This window comes from Podarcis melisellensis (genome assembly GCF_964234715.1).
Source record: "Podarcis melisellensis genome assembly, chromosome: 7".
NCBI lineage: Eukaryota > Metazoa > Chordata > Lepidosauria > Squamata > Lacertidae > Podarcis > Podarcis melisellensis.
The window spans coordinates 54,027,993-54,046,999 of record NC_138539.1 but is presented as its reverse complement, the minus strand read 5'-3'; the positions used below and the strand labels follow the sequence as shown (position 1 = coordinate 54,046,999).

General features: G+C 38.4%; 1 protein-coding gene across 1 annotated transcript in view; it reads right to left on the bottom strand.

The window, feature by feature from the left end:
• ZNF407 (zinc finger protein 407) overlaps positions 1-19,007 on the bottom strand; it is a 331,643-nt gene that overhangs the window by 120,767 nt on the left and 191,869 nt on the right. Inside the window, exons 5-6 of the mRNA XM_081919417.1 lie at positions 12,997-13,163; positions 8,100-8,183 (exon numbers count right to left, since the gene is read on the bottom strand). Coding sequence (XP_081775543.1) covers positions 8,100-8,183; positions 12,997-13,163 — 251 coding nt within the window. The remainder of the gene's footprint in view (positions 1-8,099; positions 8,184-12,996; positions 13,164-19,007) is intronic.

Below are 19,007 nucleotides of genomic sequence, written 5' to 3'. Positions count from 1 at the left end.
AAGAGACAAAGGGTGGAGAATGAAACAATAACAGAATAAAAGTTCTTTTGAAATCTTTGCAACTTTCCCTTTTCTTTTGTGTCTTTTTTCCTAATAATGTCAGCTTATTATGTTGCTGCTACAACATTCTGCTCTATTCTTATATGTTTAAATTCTATTATTTGCTATTTTTATTGTACTGTGTATTTTCATGTTTTAGAATCGTTTTTATTGTGCTAGCCTGCATTTTTATACAGCACTTAGTGCATTTACCAAAGTAGAAAAAAGCAGACATTTTAAAACTCCCACCACTCATTTCTAAACTCCTACCACTGCATAAGAATTGGAAGACAATTCTGAGAGCTGACCACATTTTCACATAATCTGACATAAAACTATCATTCCAAAAGTTTCTAAGAGATTCCTAAATCATAGAATAGCAACTTCACTTTTTGCTGGAGAAGATTTTTGTAAAAAGGCTGTATTTAGTACTTAGGGGAGGGAAACTAAATACATACCATACAAACTATATATAACATTGGTACTGAGTTTGGACCAGCTGCTGGACCACAACTTGTTCGAAAGTCAAATGGCAAAACTACCACTATGCAAATATATTGTTAAAAAGGAAAAAAGAAATGAGTCCCTGAGTTAAAGTCAGTCCTAGGTCTGAAAAGGTTGAAGACTACAGCTGTCGAGCATTTAACTGGATCAGAATGCCACACAGACACACGTTGTCTCTTTGTTGGCCAGACAGAACAAATTATTCCAGTCCTTTATGACAACCTGGGGCCCTTGATATCAGGAGGGCCATTAGGTTCCCTGTCCCTGCTTTATGATTTACACTGGATTTTTGTCCCAACTGCAATTCTAACATTTAAAAGTATAAATGATAACCTGGTTACACGTAGGACATTCTGCTCCCATATCTCCCCTTCACACATACGATGCCCTGATCAAATTACTCCTGTCATCAGAAGTTCAGGAGGTAAGTTCTAGCACTATGAAATGCCTTCCTTAAGAAAGTGTGAATGGCTTCATGTTAGCTTACTCTTCACTGCGCAGCAACACTTAGTTGTTCCAGAAAGGCTTTGGAGAAGATTTTGCTGTTTCCCCTTTGGGTTTTGCTGTTTTCCTCGGTTTTAATCCTGTCAATTGCTTTGCAGACAACAGACATAACTACTTTATAATTTTGCTGCTAATTCTATGTTATGCTACTGGCATTTTTATTTCTAAGCTATGCTTGAATTCTTACTCTTAAGTAAAGGAGTTTTTTTCTTTAAAATATAAATAAATAAATAAATAAATAAATGTATTTTATCTGTAGTCTTTGTTTCTCACTATAACAACCTAAATCCATAGTGCCATGGGATGCACAGAGCTGCCACTTAAGTTAGCACCCCTGTTTTCCTTAATGGAAGGGACAATTCTCTTCATGTAAAGAGATGCACATGAAGGGCAGCCCTTCTACTGTAGTAAAGAAGGCAAGTTTTTAATGCACAGGCGCTACATGAACAAAGAGCCATTCAGTTGTGGTGCTAGCATTATTATTACTATTTTCAGCAGGATGGTAAATATCAAGTTTAACATACTTTGGAGAGAATGGTCAGTAACAAAAAGAAAGTTGGTTATTGTGCTTCCAGTAATGATTTATCCTTGAAAATCTCATGTAATTACATCCTGAACATTCCTACTAGTACTAGCTTTCTTGGAAGTTAATAGCAATCCTCTTCAAACATCACATTCTCTCTTAATAAGCATTTAATGAAAAGGCACAAGGCATACTGGGTTAGTTATACTTTATACAGAGTATTTTTCTTATTGGCGCTGGGTTGGGGGAAGGTGAAGGAAAGAGGCTACATTATACATTAAATTCAGTGCCGAGTAATGTAACTGCACATTAAAAGTCAAAGTGCAGTTCACATGAGAAATAGAAACGCAAAGTGAGCCACTCATCTGGATAAAAACACATATATTATTAAATTTTCTCTCTTTATTACGTTGACCTATAAATGCCTAGATGTGCAAAACTGAAATGAGCAAATGGAACTGATCATACAAACAGGATCTGTGTGGGTCATATAAGCCACTGTCTTCAAAAATTCATGAGACTATTTGAACAAAGGCAAGAAACTGCTTAGGCACTCCACTCCTGTAGACTCATTGTAGCTGCCTCAGGACTGCCACATAGATGAAGCCTGTCTTTTCATATTCATCAGGTGCTGCACACTTCCACGAAGGTCATATATACTCTCATAAGATTTTCCACCTCTGTTAGTCACATAGGTTGATCACCTTCCTCTTTCACACACACACATTTTTTTCCTCCTAAGTACAAAGGCATAACTCCATAGCTTTGATATTTACTATACACTGCAACCCAAGCTGGAAAGGAAAGAATGAAATAAAAGAGTGAGAACAAAATATAACATTTCCCAAAGACTGCAAGGGTGTTTGTGATGTTGTGAACGGCAGGGGCAAGCCTATGGAAATACATACACACATAAGAAACAAACCTAGGTAACAGTGAACTATAGTACATAAGGATGGATCTGGACTGCTAGTTGCATTTAGTTCTCATAGATATCAATGAGAATTAGTTCATTACTAACTTATTCTATTGGATTCAGTGGGTACCAGGCGCAACCAACAGTCTGAATTCAACCCCTAGTCCTGAACCCTTAACTATGCCTTCACTGCCTCTCATTAGTGTTAACCTTGGCTAACGTTGGTGCTAATTAAACTCTTCACCATTGTTAAGGTCAGTAGTGAGAGAGCTGTAAAATGCTGGAGAAAGTATGGGCTGGGGAAAAGGATGCATTATGCTATAGCCCAAATACAGGGGAATAGGGAAACATGTGCACTGGCCATGGAAAGGTATTTGGAATAATGAGCCATACTGACTGTTCAATAAACACCTGAAGCTTTCCTTATATTACGAAGGAACATGAAAAACTTCAAATGATAAGATTATTTAATGTTTTGTTTCAATGGGTCATGGACATGTGACAATGTACTGGTTAGCTACATCGTAATATTCCAAAAGTGTTCCTATAAGCTCTCCTTGGTTTGTGTTCTGCTTTTAAAACAACTAAACATGCATTGTGTGCAATGAACGGCACACCAAAATAATTTGAATGAAATACAAAATGCGGATTTATTTTTTAATAATATGGAACTGAGTCACAATAACAGGGAGCTGGCCAAAAATCAGTAGGCATTACTTGTTAACCATGTTCGCTTAAAACTAGCAGAATTTAAATCATTATTTATCCAAAAAAATATATGATTCCATGGGATCTATCTATATGATTTTCTGTACTGATATATATGAATCAAGAATTGTGGATAATGCTTTCCTCTGAAACAATGAAAAACACAAGTGATAAAAAATTACCAACCGACACATAAAATTCATGTCCAAAATGTGCAAACGAAACAGCTTTCATTAGTGCAAATATGAAAGATCTGTTCTATGTATGGATGCCCCAGCAGAAGTTAATCCCTCAGAGTAAAATAACCAACAGCAGCTCCAACAGGTTTGTCAATTGGCACTCCCAGGCCTGATGTGCAGCATTTCAGTGGCTCAACTCCTAGAGATGCATCTTACACAGATGCACTTTCCACAGCTCAACTTACTGCATGTAGAATTTCCAACAGCCTGAATAAATCCCTAACTAGAACCTGGACCTACTCAATGACGTCTCTAGTGAGGCACGCAATTCCTTCTTTCATCACAATGGCCTTTTAGATTGGAGGCTCAATAGCTTTTTTGGGTTGGGGGGGAATCCATGAGCAAATTGGAGTGTGTGGGAAAACAGTTCTATGTAGCTCAGCAGAGGAAAAACAGCACTTCTGGAGATCAAACGGGAAGGGGGGTGGAATCTCAAATCTTCTGACATTCAAGCTCACTCTTCTAAATAGTTACGTCTGGCTCACAGTGTGGAAGGAAAGAATAAAAAGCAAAATAGTCAGAGGGATATGTAGTAAAGAGTCCTCAAGACCTGAAGTCAATCCTCCCCCCATTGTCAAGCATCTGTCAGACAAGAAAAGCACTCTGGTGGATATCAATTCACTGGATGCCTGGAAGCTGAAGAGAGTGGGGAGGCTTATTAAGCTGGCCAAGATTCCTAAACTGCATGTGAGGATTGGCTCTCTTGCCCTTGAATCAAGGGTCTGTGACAGGTGATAAAAGTAAATCTTGGATCAGGAGATGTTTTGTGTCAACCCCCTAGACAGTTTGTATTGCAGCAGGGAATTATTTAAGCCATTTAGACCACTTTGATACCTATCCCCTTCAAACCTGCCTATAATTTGCTTGGGCACTCTGTGTGCAAGGAAAGCCATGTCAAAAGGAGGATACGGAAGAGGAAAACAGGATGTAAGAGAGAGAGGGAGAGAGGAAAGGGGAAAAAGAAAGGGATGAGCAAGGCTTGGCACTGTTATAAAGCAGTTAGCCCAGACAAAAATCTCATGGCATCAGCCGAAGTACATTGAACCAAGTGGAAGGTGTATTGTGCAGCTCCCTGTGAAGAAAATAGTAGACATAGGTAATTTTTCTGGGAAAGAATCATCTCTGATTGTTTGTGCCACAGAGGCGGATAAATGCCAAAAAGATAGATCCCTCTGTCTCTGAGATACTGTCCTATATAGTATAAAGTTAATAGCAAAGTAATAACGAGCCTCCAGTCCTGACATAAAACATAAACTTAGACCTGCTCGATGCAGGCTTCATGATCTATAACCTGTAAATGCCTGCATTCAGAGCAGGGGGAACTCCACTAGGGTGGCATAAGCAGGCAAGTGCCAACCTGAAACATTAATTAGAACTTGCTGTCTAAAACCAGCTATTTTAATGGAGAGCGATGGAAGATTTACACACTTAAGTAAAAGCGACAGTATTTTCACAAACCATATATCGTAAGTAAATGAGCCAGAACAAGAGAGTAGGGCATGGATCAGAGAGAAATGAGTTCAGGTCTATCTTTCCTATGGACTCATGGTGTGGCTGTTGGTTAGTCAATAGTTCTCAGTTTTGGGTCAACTGTAAAATGGGAACAATATTGAACCTTCTTACAACTGTTTATGTAAAATGTTATCCAAATGGCATCAACAATTAATAGCAGTAGTACTAGTAGCAGTAGTAGTAAATGAGAGCAATAGGAGACATTACATGAGTAATTTTGTTACGAGAACTGGCCATCCAAACTTAAACCCAATAAGGCATTTTCCAATGTTTATCACTGTCATTCTGAATAATCTGTTCTTTAATACCATGAGAAGAATAAATTTACATTAGGTTACTGGATTAAAAAGGTCATGCAACTTCATCGTGCTGCATTGAGGCAACAATCAATGAATTGATGCAATTAATTCTTGTCCAGTTTGCAAATTAGCCACGGTGCTCCAGTTCCTACATTCCATTTCCCTATCATATACAGAACTATGTAGAAACATGCATTCCATATAGAAAAAACAGCTGAGTCATGGAGTATTTGTGTGTAAGGAAAATTGGGTGGTGGGGTTAAGATTACGTATAAACTGTATTTTAATCAGGATTTTAGATGCAGATAAGATTGGGCTGCAAGGAGGCAGGGTTAATCATGAGGTTAAAAGCCCCCTCCCTTTATGTTATATGGGGTGTTTCATGAGGAAGAAAAGGAAAAAAAGATACTTCCTTCCCACAACCACAGAACTGTGTGGTTCCCCCTTTCCACTATATAGCTAAAAAAATACCAGCAGGCCACTAGATGGCTGGGGAAAGGGGAAGGCAAAAACATGTCCTTTCCCCCTTCCCTATTCACTTCTCTGCCCCAATCTTCAAGAGGCCAGAATTGAACTACAAAATTCCTGTTCCAGGCTGCCAGGGGCCCAGGAACACTTCTCTTAGGTGGTAGGAACGTACTACAACATTGTGTTGCAGGCCCCACTTAAAGCATGCATTGTTCTTCCTGCACAAAATTTGATTTTAGTGTAAGAAACTGTAATAAGAGCAAGCTTTTAACCCCAACATGTACCTGAGGAAAAAAAGAACAGAAGAGCGAGACCACTACTATAATAGCCAGAACTCCAGGGAGACTGAGGGAAATAACTTAGTATATTCCCCGCTTTGCCATTTCCAACATCCTCGTGGGATAAAGAATAAGCTGGAACTTGGTTAGATAACTTGGTGAGAAGACCCCATCCCCAATATTCTAAATTATATTTAAACCAGGCTGCTTTGGCCACCACAGGCTGTTGCTCCCCTCTGTTTCAAATAAACATGTACCTTAATAAAATTTAAAAGGATCCTCACAATTGGCATGGCACTTAGATACTTTGTAGCAACATACCTCTACCTAGAACAACTTTTAGAATTCCTCTGATTCCAAATGTTCAGTTGCCCTACTGAACACCTCTGTGTCTGCTTCAAATATTTCTTTAGCAGGTGATCATTTATGATGATGGTGCTTTTCATACCATTTGTCAGAACAGAAAGCATGTCACAGTTCTTATCTTTTGGATGCTTAAAGCAACCCTATGAAAGAGGGTGACTTACTTACACATAGCATAATAAGCTATGTGTCTGGACAAATATCCGAATCTCACTCGCCTTTCACACATTCAAACGCAACCCTCTGTCTCTGCTTACACTGACGCTACATTATATAATGTAACAGAATACTGCGACGGACTCTTAATAATTTGTGGGTACAACTTGTAAGAGCTACAGTAGCCCTTCAACCAGGGCAGCATGAGAGTGGTTGGTATGTAGGGCTCTAGAAGATTAAACATGAATAGTACCCTTTCTGCTTTGTCAGGATTAGCCTTTTGCTCAGGAGCCACTAAGCTCCATATACTCATTCTGCAAAGTAAATCTGATGTGTACAAGTGGAACTGAGCATTGCACTTAACAGGACACTGGGATCTTCGGTGTCAACAAACAGATACCCACAATGCTTTCACATTGACCTAATATGATATATCAGATATTCTTCAATACATTGTGAGATCATATTGTAAGGTGATTATCATAACAGATTTAAAACTAACATGCGAGTTTAATACATCTAGTTTAATGCATATAGCACTGTCCTTATTTAATTTCTACTCAGAATTTCCCTCTGTAAATTGCAACTGCAGTTTCCGAGACTGCATGTCTGCAAGACCACAACAGGCTTTGACCATATGTATTTGCGGCATATGCTTCATAACATTCAATTCCTCAGGATAATCTTCAACTCTCCAAATATGTTGGTTGACTAATCTCAGATCCTAGCTGCATATAGTTCCAGAGAAAGGATATAACTGGGCATTAATTAAAATGCATTAAAAATGTTGGTTAATAACAGCCAGCATCCTGAATCGAGATTGGGTCATACTATTAAAGAAAAACAGCTGCATTTAACATCTATGAACAACTACAGTCTTTTTGAGGAAAACATAATAAACATAATCATACAAATTGGACTACTGAGAATGAACCATTTAATCTGAATATATTCCCACTTTTATTTTCAAAAATCTAACATAGGCTAGAATCCTATGTAAACCTGGGAGTAAGTCTAATTGAACTCAGTGGAGCTTACTTCTGAGAAGACATGGACAAACCTTCACAGTTAATTTTACCAACATTAATAATTAGTTTGGAGAATGAAGTGTTTGGGGAGTGGAAACCTATATCCAAAGTGTCATGCATCAACAGTAAACAGAAAATGGAAATGTTACAAAAAATATTGGCCATATTTCAGTTGCCGGGGGGGGGGGGGTACGGACAAAATCTTGCTCCTTTAATTTTCACATAGGAATTCTTAAGCATATTCTTATACAACCTTCATGCAGTCTGCAGTCTAGCTGGGCCTCTAAAATAAACCTTGTGTACTTAATTTTCAAAGAGACACCTGCTATTCAAAATTATCCTTTTTTTTAAAAAAAAAGCATTAGGTTCATAAATAAAAGCATTTGACATAGACCTTAGGCATACCAATTTGTAAAGGCAAACAAACAAGCAAGCAAGCAATCAGCAAACAGTTATACTCTCTGGACTGCTATGTGCTATATGATTCCCTTTATTCCCCAGCCTGGATGACAGTCCTTTGCCGCAGAGAAAATACAAAAGGGTAGAAGACAGCTTAACTGACCTGTGTGCTGCCTCCGATGCTTGGTGAGGGCATGACGTGTCCCGCCAGCAAAGCCACAAAGGTCACATAGGAAAGACTTCTCGCCTGTTGCAACAATAAACAGATGAGGGACTGCGGAGGTCACAGATCATTAAAACATATCTATCAAGGCTTTCAGGGTTACTAATTCCTCCAATCAAATGTTTCCATGTAAATATGTCAAATGGGAATGAAATTACCACTGCGGTTTATTGACTGTGATAAAATCTGAAAAGCACCACTGAACATAATTACATACTTGTCAGACCCATAAAAATTAGCTTTATTATCAATGGAATGGTTTTGTACAACTTCATTTCTGTTAGATGTCTTCCAGATGGGGCTGCTTTATGCACTTGAACAGTTTTTATGCATATCCTGATTTTTTACAATTCCCATACATCTGGCCTTTCTGTGCTGAGGAAAGACTGCCTAGAAAAGTTAATATACAGTATATATATGGTTCTGCTTAAATAAAAATATATTGGATTTACCCACAAAATAAAGATGTTGAGCAAATTTTAACTGACTTGATCACAGTGCTCCTCAAGAATCTCCCAGTAAATTATGGAAATTAAATTATTTTCCAGAAAAGAAAATAGGCAACAATTTAAAAAGCTCTGTTATTCTGTACCAATAGGAGCTCAATGCTGTTTATGTTTCTAAAACTTTCATAATGAAGAAAAACAAGTCTGGGAATTACTTCAGAAATTGAAGTAGTACTTGCATTGTTCATATTTAACGACATGTCTTTATTCTAAGCCTCTGAACCCATTAAAATATAGATTTGGCAGGGTTGGTAATTGTTAAAAGTGTATAAATGTACACTTATAAAGTATTTTTATTCCAGATAAAAATTTGCCTTCTGCAGTTTATAAATGCAGTATATCATTTCACAATAGCATTTTTAGTCAGTAAAGCCCAGGCATGTGAAGCAGATTCATCCCACAAGACCAACCAAGAAGGGTATTACAGAATAATAATACTAACCTTGGAGGGAGCCAGCGAAATCATAACACAGCTTTAACACACAAATGAGTCATTTGGCTCATTTGGAGAAAAAACTGTACCCTCCCATCCTGGTACCAATGGAAGGGAATTAAAGAATCTGGGAAACCATTTCAAATAAATGGCAACATCCCTTTTATACTTCCAGCTCACAAGGAAGTGGAATTACAATATATGTAACTCCATATAAGTTTAAAGGCCTGTTTTCCTGTCACTATTAGTTTTACATTTGTCTTTCTGTTCCTTATGAGTGTCTGCCTTTTGTGCAACAGCTTTAATCTTCTGACTCCCTACAAGCAATCTTCATTACTCGATGTAAACCTTGAAGAGGTATGGAATAACGCAGCCAGGATTAGACTTGGACACCCTGGCAGCTAAAGAAATAGTATTATGCTGCCACCACAACATTAACCTTCCTATCCCCAGGCCTGGCAAACACTACCCTCTCAGTCTACTAGCTCTAATCATTGAATTGCTGGCAACAGCCTGCCTTGGGAGACACTGGAAGAATGTGTATTTGGGGGTGAAGTTAAAGTGTTGGAGAGTTACAGCGCCTGCTGTGGCTGTAGACACTAATAAGGAGGAGGCATGCTTTGTTGCAGCTGGGACAGATGAAGGTATCTGGTTGTGCTGATGCAGGTGTACCATCAGTTGGGCAAAACTGACACATATCACATAGATCAGGGCTGCAGAAACTTTGACCTTCCATATGTTATTAGATTCCAGTTCCCACCAGCCTGAGTCAGCATGGCCAATGGTTAGGAATAATGAGTGCTTTAGTCCAGTAACATCTGTAGATTCTAAATTTCCCCAGCCCCGTCTAACCAGCCTAAACTGCTGCTATGCTAAAAAACAAACAAAAGATTGACAATGCAGTGAACTTGAAGAGGCAAGCTATACATCTATGTGAAACTATCTAGCAATGGAAAGGTTCCAAACAGTTCAAATGAATATTTGGTAACATATACTCCCACATTATATGATTTGTCTAAGAAAAGGACACCTTATAAGTGATTTTGTATGGCTCAGTAAAACTGGTGTGTTATGGAGCAACATCAACACAGTCATTAGCAATAGAAAAATAAGTATTCTTGCTATAAATCTAGAAGCAACCCATAGCAACCAGGTATTTAGGGCAATTTTCCTTGTCAATACACACTGGCCTTAATCCAAACACTCTTGTGCCATTTCACATTCAGGGAGATGCTATCAGCTATCATGTACTGTATGGCATTTTACCTTTCAGGGGAGACCTGAATGTCATTAAAGCCTGCAGGTTTTTATGCTTATGAAGGACACAAACAGCACTTTATATCATGCTGTCAAGTACATATGAACTACTTGGTACCAACTATGCAAAAACACTACATGCTTACTATGTAAAATTGGACTTATTATAGTACCCACTGAATTCTTTACATACCACCAAATCCTGTATTCCCACAGCAGTCAGTGGGAATTATCTTTATTGAATAATGGAGAATGACTTTTTAAAACTACATAAATCTTGTAAAACATATTGCCTTTATTTAGGACTGTCTTCTAGGCATACAAGAACAGAAGTAACTTTGGGAATGGGACATATTTTATAGTTGCAGTGAGTTTATCACATCCTATATCCTTCACACTTCAGTTTTCCATATATTAGGTTTTTGTTTTGTTTGAGTGCAGACATGTAGATTGGCTGAACAATGATTAGGTGCAATCCCGCACATAGTTAGGTATGCTGGAAGACATGTAACTGTGAACATGATTTCGGTATTTCAGTCTTACATTAAACAATTTTACAATTCATTCTTCATCCAGAAGTTACAACCTTTAAACTTTGAGAAGGATCTAAGGGGCAATATATCACTTCAGGTACAGAGGGCTGATCTAACGTGCCATGTTTATATGATAACAGGAATGTAATAGAAAATGGGTCTTTTCTTAACAACTTGAATTAGTTTCAAGTGTGCCATTTTGCATTCAAATGTAGAAAGACACGGAAACCAATCCTTTATTTTCTATTAGAAAACAGCCACTGTCCCCTATCTCTCATTATGGTGCAGACTACAAGACCTAACAACAAAAATCCATATTATTGATCTAACCAAGTCTCCACAATTATTCTTTAGAAGGAAACGCCGACGATAAATTACATCTGCACTGGCTTTTCATCTGCTGTTCGATATAAGTGATCTCTCAGGGCAGGCTGGAGACCTTAAATCGTCAACACCCTTGTCAAAGAAGCTAAGGAGGCCTGGGTTTCCTACAAACTGCCTTGGAAGAACTTTTAACCTATAATTTCTAGCAACAACTCATTTCATTTTCGCAAAACTGGGGGGAGGATCTTTTCAGGAATATATATATTTTTTAATTTAATGGAACACTGTTTCATCTTTCTAAGAAATGCCTACAGAATTTTGATTTCCAGATTGTTTTTTGATTTTCCAGATACATTTTTACAAGAACATCTCTTACATTTTTAACCAAGACTTACATATACTGTTTTGCTAAGGAGCTAAAAGGTAATCTCACTTTTTGGCAGTTTTAATTCACATCCCATGATGTTACAATCTATGCTACAGTTTAATATTATTCTTAAAGAACCAGGCTGCATGTGAAGAGTTTCTATAATAATGTTATTTGTAGTTAACAGCTGATTATTAAAAGCTTTCTAGTCCTTCACAGCAATCTTTGTTCTAATAAGCTTAACTTGCATCAACTTTTAACTCAAAAAGTACAGGTATTAACACTGTTTTCCTCCAGCTGTAGAAAGCTTTTCACTGTGTGTTAAATAAAACTGGTATTTTATGCAGTGTGAATTTAAATTGTGGCCAATGCACCTTCAAAATTATTGCTGTTCCTCAGTACTGCTGGAAACTGCTTGGTATCAAATATCAATACTTCAGTTAGGCTTGGTTCTCATGGATATTTGTAGCCATTTCCTCCTTCCTGTAAATTTTCCTCAACTTGCTTTCTTGCTCATTTATTTAATCAGTCAGTCAAATAATATATTTATCCTGCCTTTCCGCCACAGGCCAAAAGTTATCCTATGAATAAATGTATTATATGAACCAATAGTGTGGGGATATGCTTTCCAGCAATTTCTGCCATTACTATAGCTCCAAAAACTATACTTGTTTACATGGTGCCCTCTTTCTAAGATCTGTAACACATCTATGCCTAAGCACGATTCTACTGAGAAAAATCAGTAGGAAACATGATTTTTTGAGTGAAGATAGTCGGGTGATGTGAAACTTTACTTTTCACTTCCAGAAGCTTGAATCTGTTTCATTTTTTTCATATTGCCTTCAGTAAATTTGAAATATTGATTAATTCCAACCACATTATCAGTTATGATAATGTGATCGCATTAAAAACATATGCAGGAAGCTTCCTTCATTAAGGAAAGAACATGAAAGCAAATTTGAAGAATGTTAAAAATGAGCAGAAAACACTTCCTAGAGCAGCAGTAAACTGTGGGTTGTTGTTATTTTTCACCTAGATCATTTTCACATTAAAGGATAAATTTAGAAGTTCTCATATGATAAAAAGCAACAGGTGGATCTCTGAAGCCACACACAACCATGGTCTTTTTGTTTGCTTAACTACATTTTGTGAGCAAGTTCACAATTGTTCTATGTGGCTTATAATAACTATAATAAATAAAAACAATTTACATGTTAGCATCACAGGTGATGCTAACATCTATCACCACAGAACAGAAAACTGATGTTGCAAACAGAAGGATTTGTTTCAGAGTTAGAGCCTTTCTTAAATGCAGCCATTTTACTTGCTAGGCACAAAATCTAATGCAACAAGCACTCTACCATCATCCCTTCATTTCCTTGTGCCCACATCAGGTTAAGAAAAGGATGAGCCAAACCTGTGTGAGTCCTATAGTGGTCTTTCATGGCCGATACTGTGAGGAAGGAATAATGGCATGTAGGCCATGAGCACTTGTATGGCTTTTCTCCTGTGTGGAGTTTCATATGATTGTTCAATGCCCACTTCTCTGTAAAACTTCTGTCACATAAGGGACATGTAAATTTCCTGTGTAAAAAAAAGGGGGGGAGAAAAAGAAAACCAGGTGTTAACTTTATACACACACGCAAACCCCAAAACTGAGAAAAGAAGCATGTTTTTTAACTCAAAGTGTGGTAAACGCAGAGACTTTCATGAAGAGAATTGCAGACCTGGTCTGTCATGTCTGTATAACCAGGCATTGATTTTTCTGTCGAGACCTGGCACTTCAGCCATTTATTCTCTGCTTTGCGGTTGGGCCCAACGGGTTTGAAAAATTCTGTTACAGTCCAGTCACCCCTGAGGCAAATGTGAGAATAGATTTCACCTGTACAGGCCTACACCACTTATCCAGGGCATGGGCTGTCAGAGCAAAGGCTAAATGAAAAGCTATCCATACTAAACTACTCAGACAATCACACCGCTCTGTGCCATGCTGCTGCTACTGCAGTGTGGAGGTGAAATACTACTTGTAATAACACTGTTACCGTTGTAAACAACAACAACAAAACTACAAAACTAAAAAAACCCCACATATGTTAAGAAAACAGGGGGTGGAGGGAACAAAAAAACCCCCTATCTTCAAAAGATTTATCATTCATTGAATTTTTTTCCCCACAGGTTAACTTGAAGTACTTTTTATTTTTTTCCAGCATTCCCACGGTTAAATATGAAAAGCTTGCTAAAAACAGAAACGTTAAATAGCTTAAATGGGGGGGGGGGGCGGCTTTTTCAACCTAATTCCCTCCTAGAAGGAAAAAAGGGACAGGTCAATGAATATGACATTAGGCTACATTTTAGCTGTGCTAAATGGAAAAACAACAGCAACACGTTTCTATTCTACCAACCCCATGGGCACATCGCTGTAGCCTCCATGTACGGTAGGTAAGCAAGAGGCATTATCACGATTCAAGGGCACATTCCGGAAAGGCAAAAGCATGGAAGGAGGTCATGGAGCTGGTCAGTGGAGTGTGTGGGCTGGGATGGGGAGGCAGCTAAGCCACATTCACACCATACATTTAAAGACTATGGCATCTTTTCCCTAAGGATGCTGAGAGCTGAGAGTTGTTAGGAGGCCGTACTCCCAGAGAGTGGTATAAGAATCAATCTCTCTTTACAGGAAACGCTGAACATTGTAGCTCTAGGTAACTCTACTGTGGCTCATTTAAAGAACCTACCACTACTTCTTCTTCTATTATTATGATTATTTCAACTTATACACCGCCCTATACCCAGAGGTCTCAGGGCAGTTCCCAAACAAAACCACAACATAGAAAATCAAACAAAAAACAATACACCCCCCCCCAAAGCCACATTCTAAAAGGGTGTTGGATGTCAATAAGATCAAGCAAAGGCCTGGTTAAAAAGGAATGTTTTTGCTTGGCACCTAAAGGTGTATAATCAATGTGCCAGGAGAACTTCCCTGGCGAAGAACATTTAAACAGTTGCGGTTCCCTCCAACGAATTCTGGGGACTACGGTTTGTGAAGGGTGCTGAGACTTGATAGGAGGCTCCTATTCCTCTCAGAGAGCTACCATTTCCAGAGTTCCCTGTGAAGAGTTTGACTGTTAAAACCACTCTGACAATGTTAGTTCTATGAGGGGAGTAGAGGTGTCCTCAGCACTCTTCAAAGGCTACAGCTTTCAGAATTCTTCGGGGAAAGATATCATAGTCTTTAAATGCAGTGTGAATGTGGCCCTTGTGAGGATTCAAAGGGCCAGATGGAGGCCTGCATGGTCACATTTGGTCTCCAGGCCTGAGGTTCCTCATCCCAGCTTAAATGATTACAGTTTGTAATAGCAAAGAGGTGGATTTAAAAAACAAACAACTCTTCCCCAAAACATCAACAGTGCTGAATATTCTATCTACAGAGAGGCAGTTTTCTCATGCTCAGGTCACATTTGGAATAGTTACATTCCCAGTTGACACTGACCCCACTTCCCTGAAAAGTGAGGCTATGGATAAGAACAGCTGCAGCTTGAATTTGGCACTTGAATTGAAGCTTAAAAGGAAGGATTGGCTGTTCACTCATAGAATCTTCCTCTGAAGCCATATCTTGAAAACTGAATCACCTAATATAATATTACTTCTGCATAGAACAGAGCCTTTAATGTGGTGGCACCTGTCCTCTTTATAAATCCCTCCGTGTCAAAATATGTCAGAACACTACAAGATTATGTTTCCGGCATATGCTAAAAACCTTTCTTTTCACTCTGGTCTTCCCAGATTACTATTAGATCACACTAGTCTATTATTGGTATTAGAGAACAACAATTTGGTGCAGTTATAAATAGTTCTGGAACAGGACCTGGGAGACCAGGTTTCAAAGCCCCAGTTAACCATAAAGGTCACTGGGTGACCTTGGGTCAACCACTGTCTTTTAGTATTACCTACTGTAACATGGCAGCTCCTGAAAACTTATTTCTGGGGTTCATTTACGGAACTAGAAGGTTGGCAAGGCTAGAACATCTTGCTGTAAAAATCCAGTGGCGTAGTGTGGGGGTGCAGGGGGGGCCGGCCGCACCAGGAGCAACACCTGGGGGTTAGGGTTAGGGGGCGCAAATCCATGGGTTAGGGGGGCGCAAATTACTTGCCTTGCCCCAGGTGCTGACAACCCACGCTACGCCACTGTAAAAATTACCCCCTTTCTTTTATTTTTTTCTTATTCTGCTTAGTGACATAAGCTTAGAATTCAAAAGGCTTGACTATAAGGCTGCAATAAAGAAAGATCAGATAACATGTGTCTGGAAGAGGCCCCTTGACCACAACCACACTACACTGTTTAAGAGGGTTTACTCCCTCCTACCATATACAGATGCCACCATAAGTTAGGGCATAGTATACATTGGAACAGGCAGAATCTTGAACTCTATTTCCATACTAAGGATCACATTTCTTCTGGGCAACTTTCCAGGGGCCACATCCCAGTGTTGGGTGGGGCCATAGGCTAAAGTGGGTGGAGCAGCAAACATAAATTTTAACTTTTACAGTAGACCAGTTTTACATACAGACATCGTTATCTATCCTCCATCCAAGCCAGTGGAGTAGGGCTGGTGTAACTGTGGAAGAGTTCTGAAGACCAGATAGAGAGGGGTATTCCCCACCCCTAATATAGGTAGTATAACAGAACACCAATGCTACTTCTTAATGTCTTGTCTGAATCTAATCTAATATGGATCCAACAATGAACAGAGACCTGAACCCAGGTGGTAAACACTCTCGAAAACACAGGCTATCAAGGTTATGAACTCACAGGTTCAAATGAATAAAGACTGTCTGCAAAAAAAGACCATTCAGGTTGTGTGGACTTCAATGATGCTATTAAGAGAAAGCACATAAAATCATCCTATTATGTTCATATAGTCAGAAGAACAAACCTATATTTAGTTTGTAGGTTGTTGTTGCTGTTTTACAAAAATATCTGCAGAGGTTTGGTACAGCTCTCCAGTTTGCTTTACAAGCATTAACAAACAATTCACATCATTTGCATAATGCAATCTGACTATATTTTTTCATATATATATATAAACAATTTATACTTACATTAAACAATTGCTAAATTTCCCAATAAAACCATTTTCATTTTCATACACAAGGAATGGAGGAAGATAAAAGGATCAAGAATGATGTGTGTATGTGTGTGTGCAGATGTGCTTGTGCGTGCACACATACTGAATTGAAAACAGACTTTCAAATTACTATATCACTTGATCATTGCTTGGTGGCACTAGAAAATGACAAATATAGCTAAATACTTCCAAATGCACCGTAAAAAAATATCATGTCCGTATATCTCTATGACAGGTCTTCATGCATTTCACATTTCAAAAGCATGGCAGGGATCTTATTTCTAAGATAAATTCCCCTATCTACTTATTTCCTTGTGTATTTATTGTGGATCTAACCTTCTACTACAAGAAATAAATAAGCAGGTTAAGTAGATGCTATCTTTTAACAAATAGTTTCTCTACACTGTATTACAACTTTATGAATGACAAAATAAATCCCTCATTTTTAAATCTTCCAAGATGCACATTTAACAGCATTGCACCTATTGAACCCCAATGCATACTCTATTATTCACATACAATAAAAATGTTCAAGTAAGGTTGAGCGACTGTCTTAAAAATGACAAAAACAGCAAATACAGACTAAATAGTGAAATATCACTGTGCTGAAGTAAATCTGAATACTAGACAAGTCTAATCTAATAATCAGAAGGAATCAAAATGGAACTGCAGTCAGATATAATTTCTTTCTTACTTTTTGTATTCTGCTCTCCTTTCAAATATTTCAGAGCAACTTTTCTTTATTTTTTGTGAGGTAGACTAAGCTCAGCTGATTTGCCCACCAAGGGTCCTCTTAGCTAACAGAACAATTCATACTCCTGATCCACTGTGCTAGAATGGGTTTGGACAGAGCAAATTTGTTCCTCCAACCAGCCCTGCCTGACCAGCTTTGCCATGAGTAGGGATGCTCCACTGACCAGGAGCAAGTGGGTAGGAGCTACTACCAGTGGTATTCCTTGCTTTTGGCAGCCAAAGGAAACACTCAAAATGGGGTGCTTTGTTTGGGGTGTGGGTCTAGGTCATAACAGGGTTCACCGGATCCTGAGCAAGTCCTGCTGCTGTAATGTGATAGAAATGGGCCTAATTTGGGTTTCTTTGCTGGGCCAAAACAGAAATGGTGAAGGGAATTTTTCATGCCCACCACCTTTCACCTTGGCCAGTGTGAGCAGCAGGACAGGGGCTGGGCTGCTCCACCAAGCCTGTTGTGTGTTAGGAGTGCGCTTTTAAGTGCAGGTCTGAACCAGCATTTTCTATAACTATGTCCAACATGCTCATCGCTGTACAGTTGTCTTTTGCCAAGGAGTAGGGATCCCAAGTCCAACGCAAGAGAGCAATTCCTGATTTGCATCTCAGTGCAGCAAGTAAAACATTAAAAATGTTTAATAATGATTGGGGGGCTCAAGATACAGTAAACAAGCACATTTAGATCCTGAGCAGATGGAAATGTACCACATTGCAGCTCCTATGCTTCTTCAGTATATCCTGGAACTGGATTCTCAGGTGTTATTATATAGCCACCTTTCAGGGCATGCCTACTTTTAAATTCCTATTTGATTTTTAACCATTTTGAAATTAGAAGGATATGAAATTGAGAAGATGGAAGCTGACCACAGAATTATTATTTTTTAAAATATATGGGACTCAGGCCTATGGGCCAACTTGATACAACCAATAGCCATTACCTTGTAATTCTTACAGTATGCATTAAGGCATAATGGAAAGTTCATAATTTATCATCTTCCATGGTCTTATAATATCATGTCAATTTAACAACGTTAATCCTGCTACAGAGCTTTTTATAATATACAATCACTTAAAATAATGTCACATCCCACTATTTAATGCACATGGAGGTATGTTTCATTAACACACCTCTATGAATTTTTACTGGTACAAATATATAATGTAGAAAAAATGGAACATCTGTATATATAATATTAATGAGTCAAACCCCTTTGCACCAATAAAGCTTACAGTTTCATTTGAGTGCTGTTTTTACTTTACCTTATATATCGTGCAATCCCTCAAGAGTACAAGAACCTACCTAATAACATAGTCAACATTCATTGACTTGGTTAACTCCCCCACTCCCAGTTTTCATGAAAAATATCAGTAAGATTTACAGCTGCTGGCAACTGTATGTCTTGATAATTGCAGCCATCTCATTCAATCCAGCTGTCCTTATCTTATTATTTTCATTTTTTTGCTATTTAATAAATTATTACTTGGCTCTTAGAAGTGTGTTGTGATATTCATTGTTAGGCAAACTCAGAACAACACCCACAAACCTGCGATGTTGGCATAT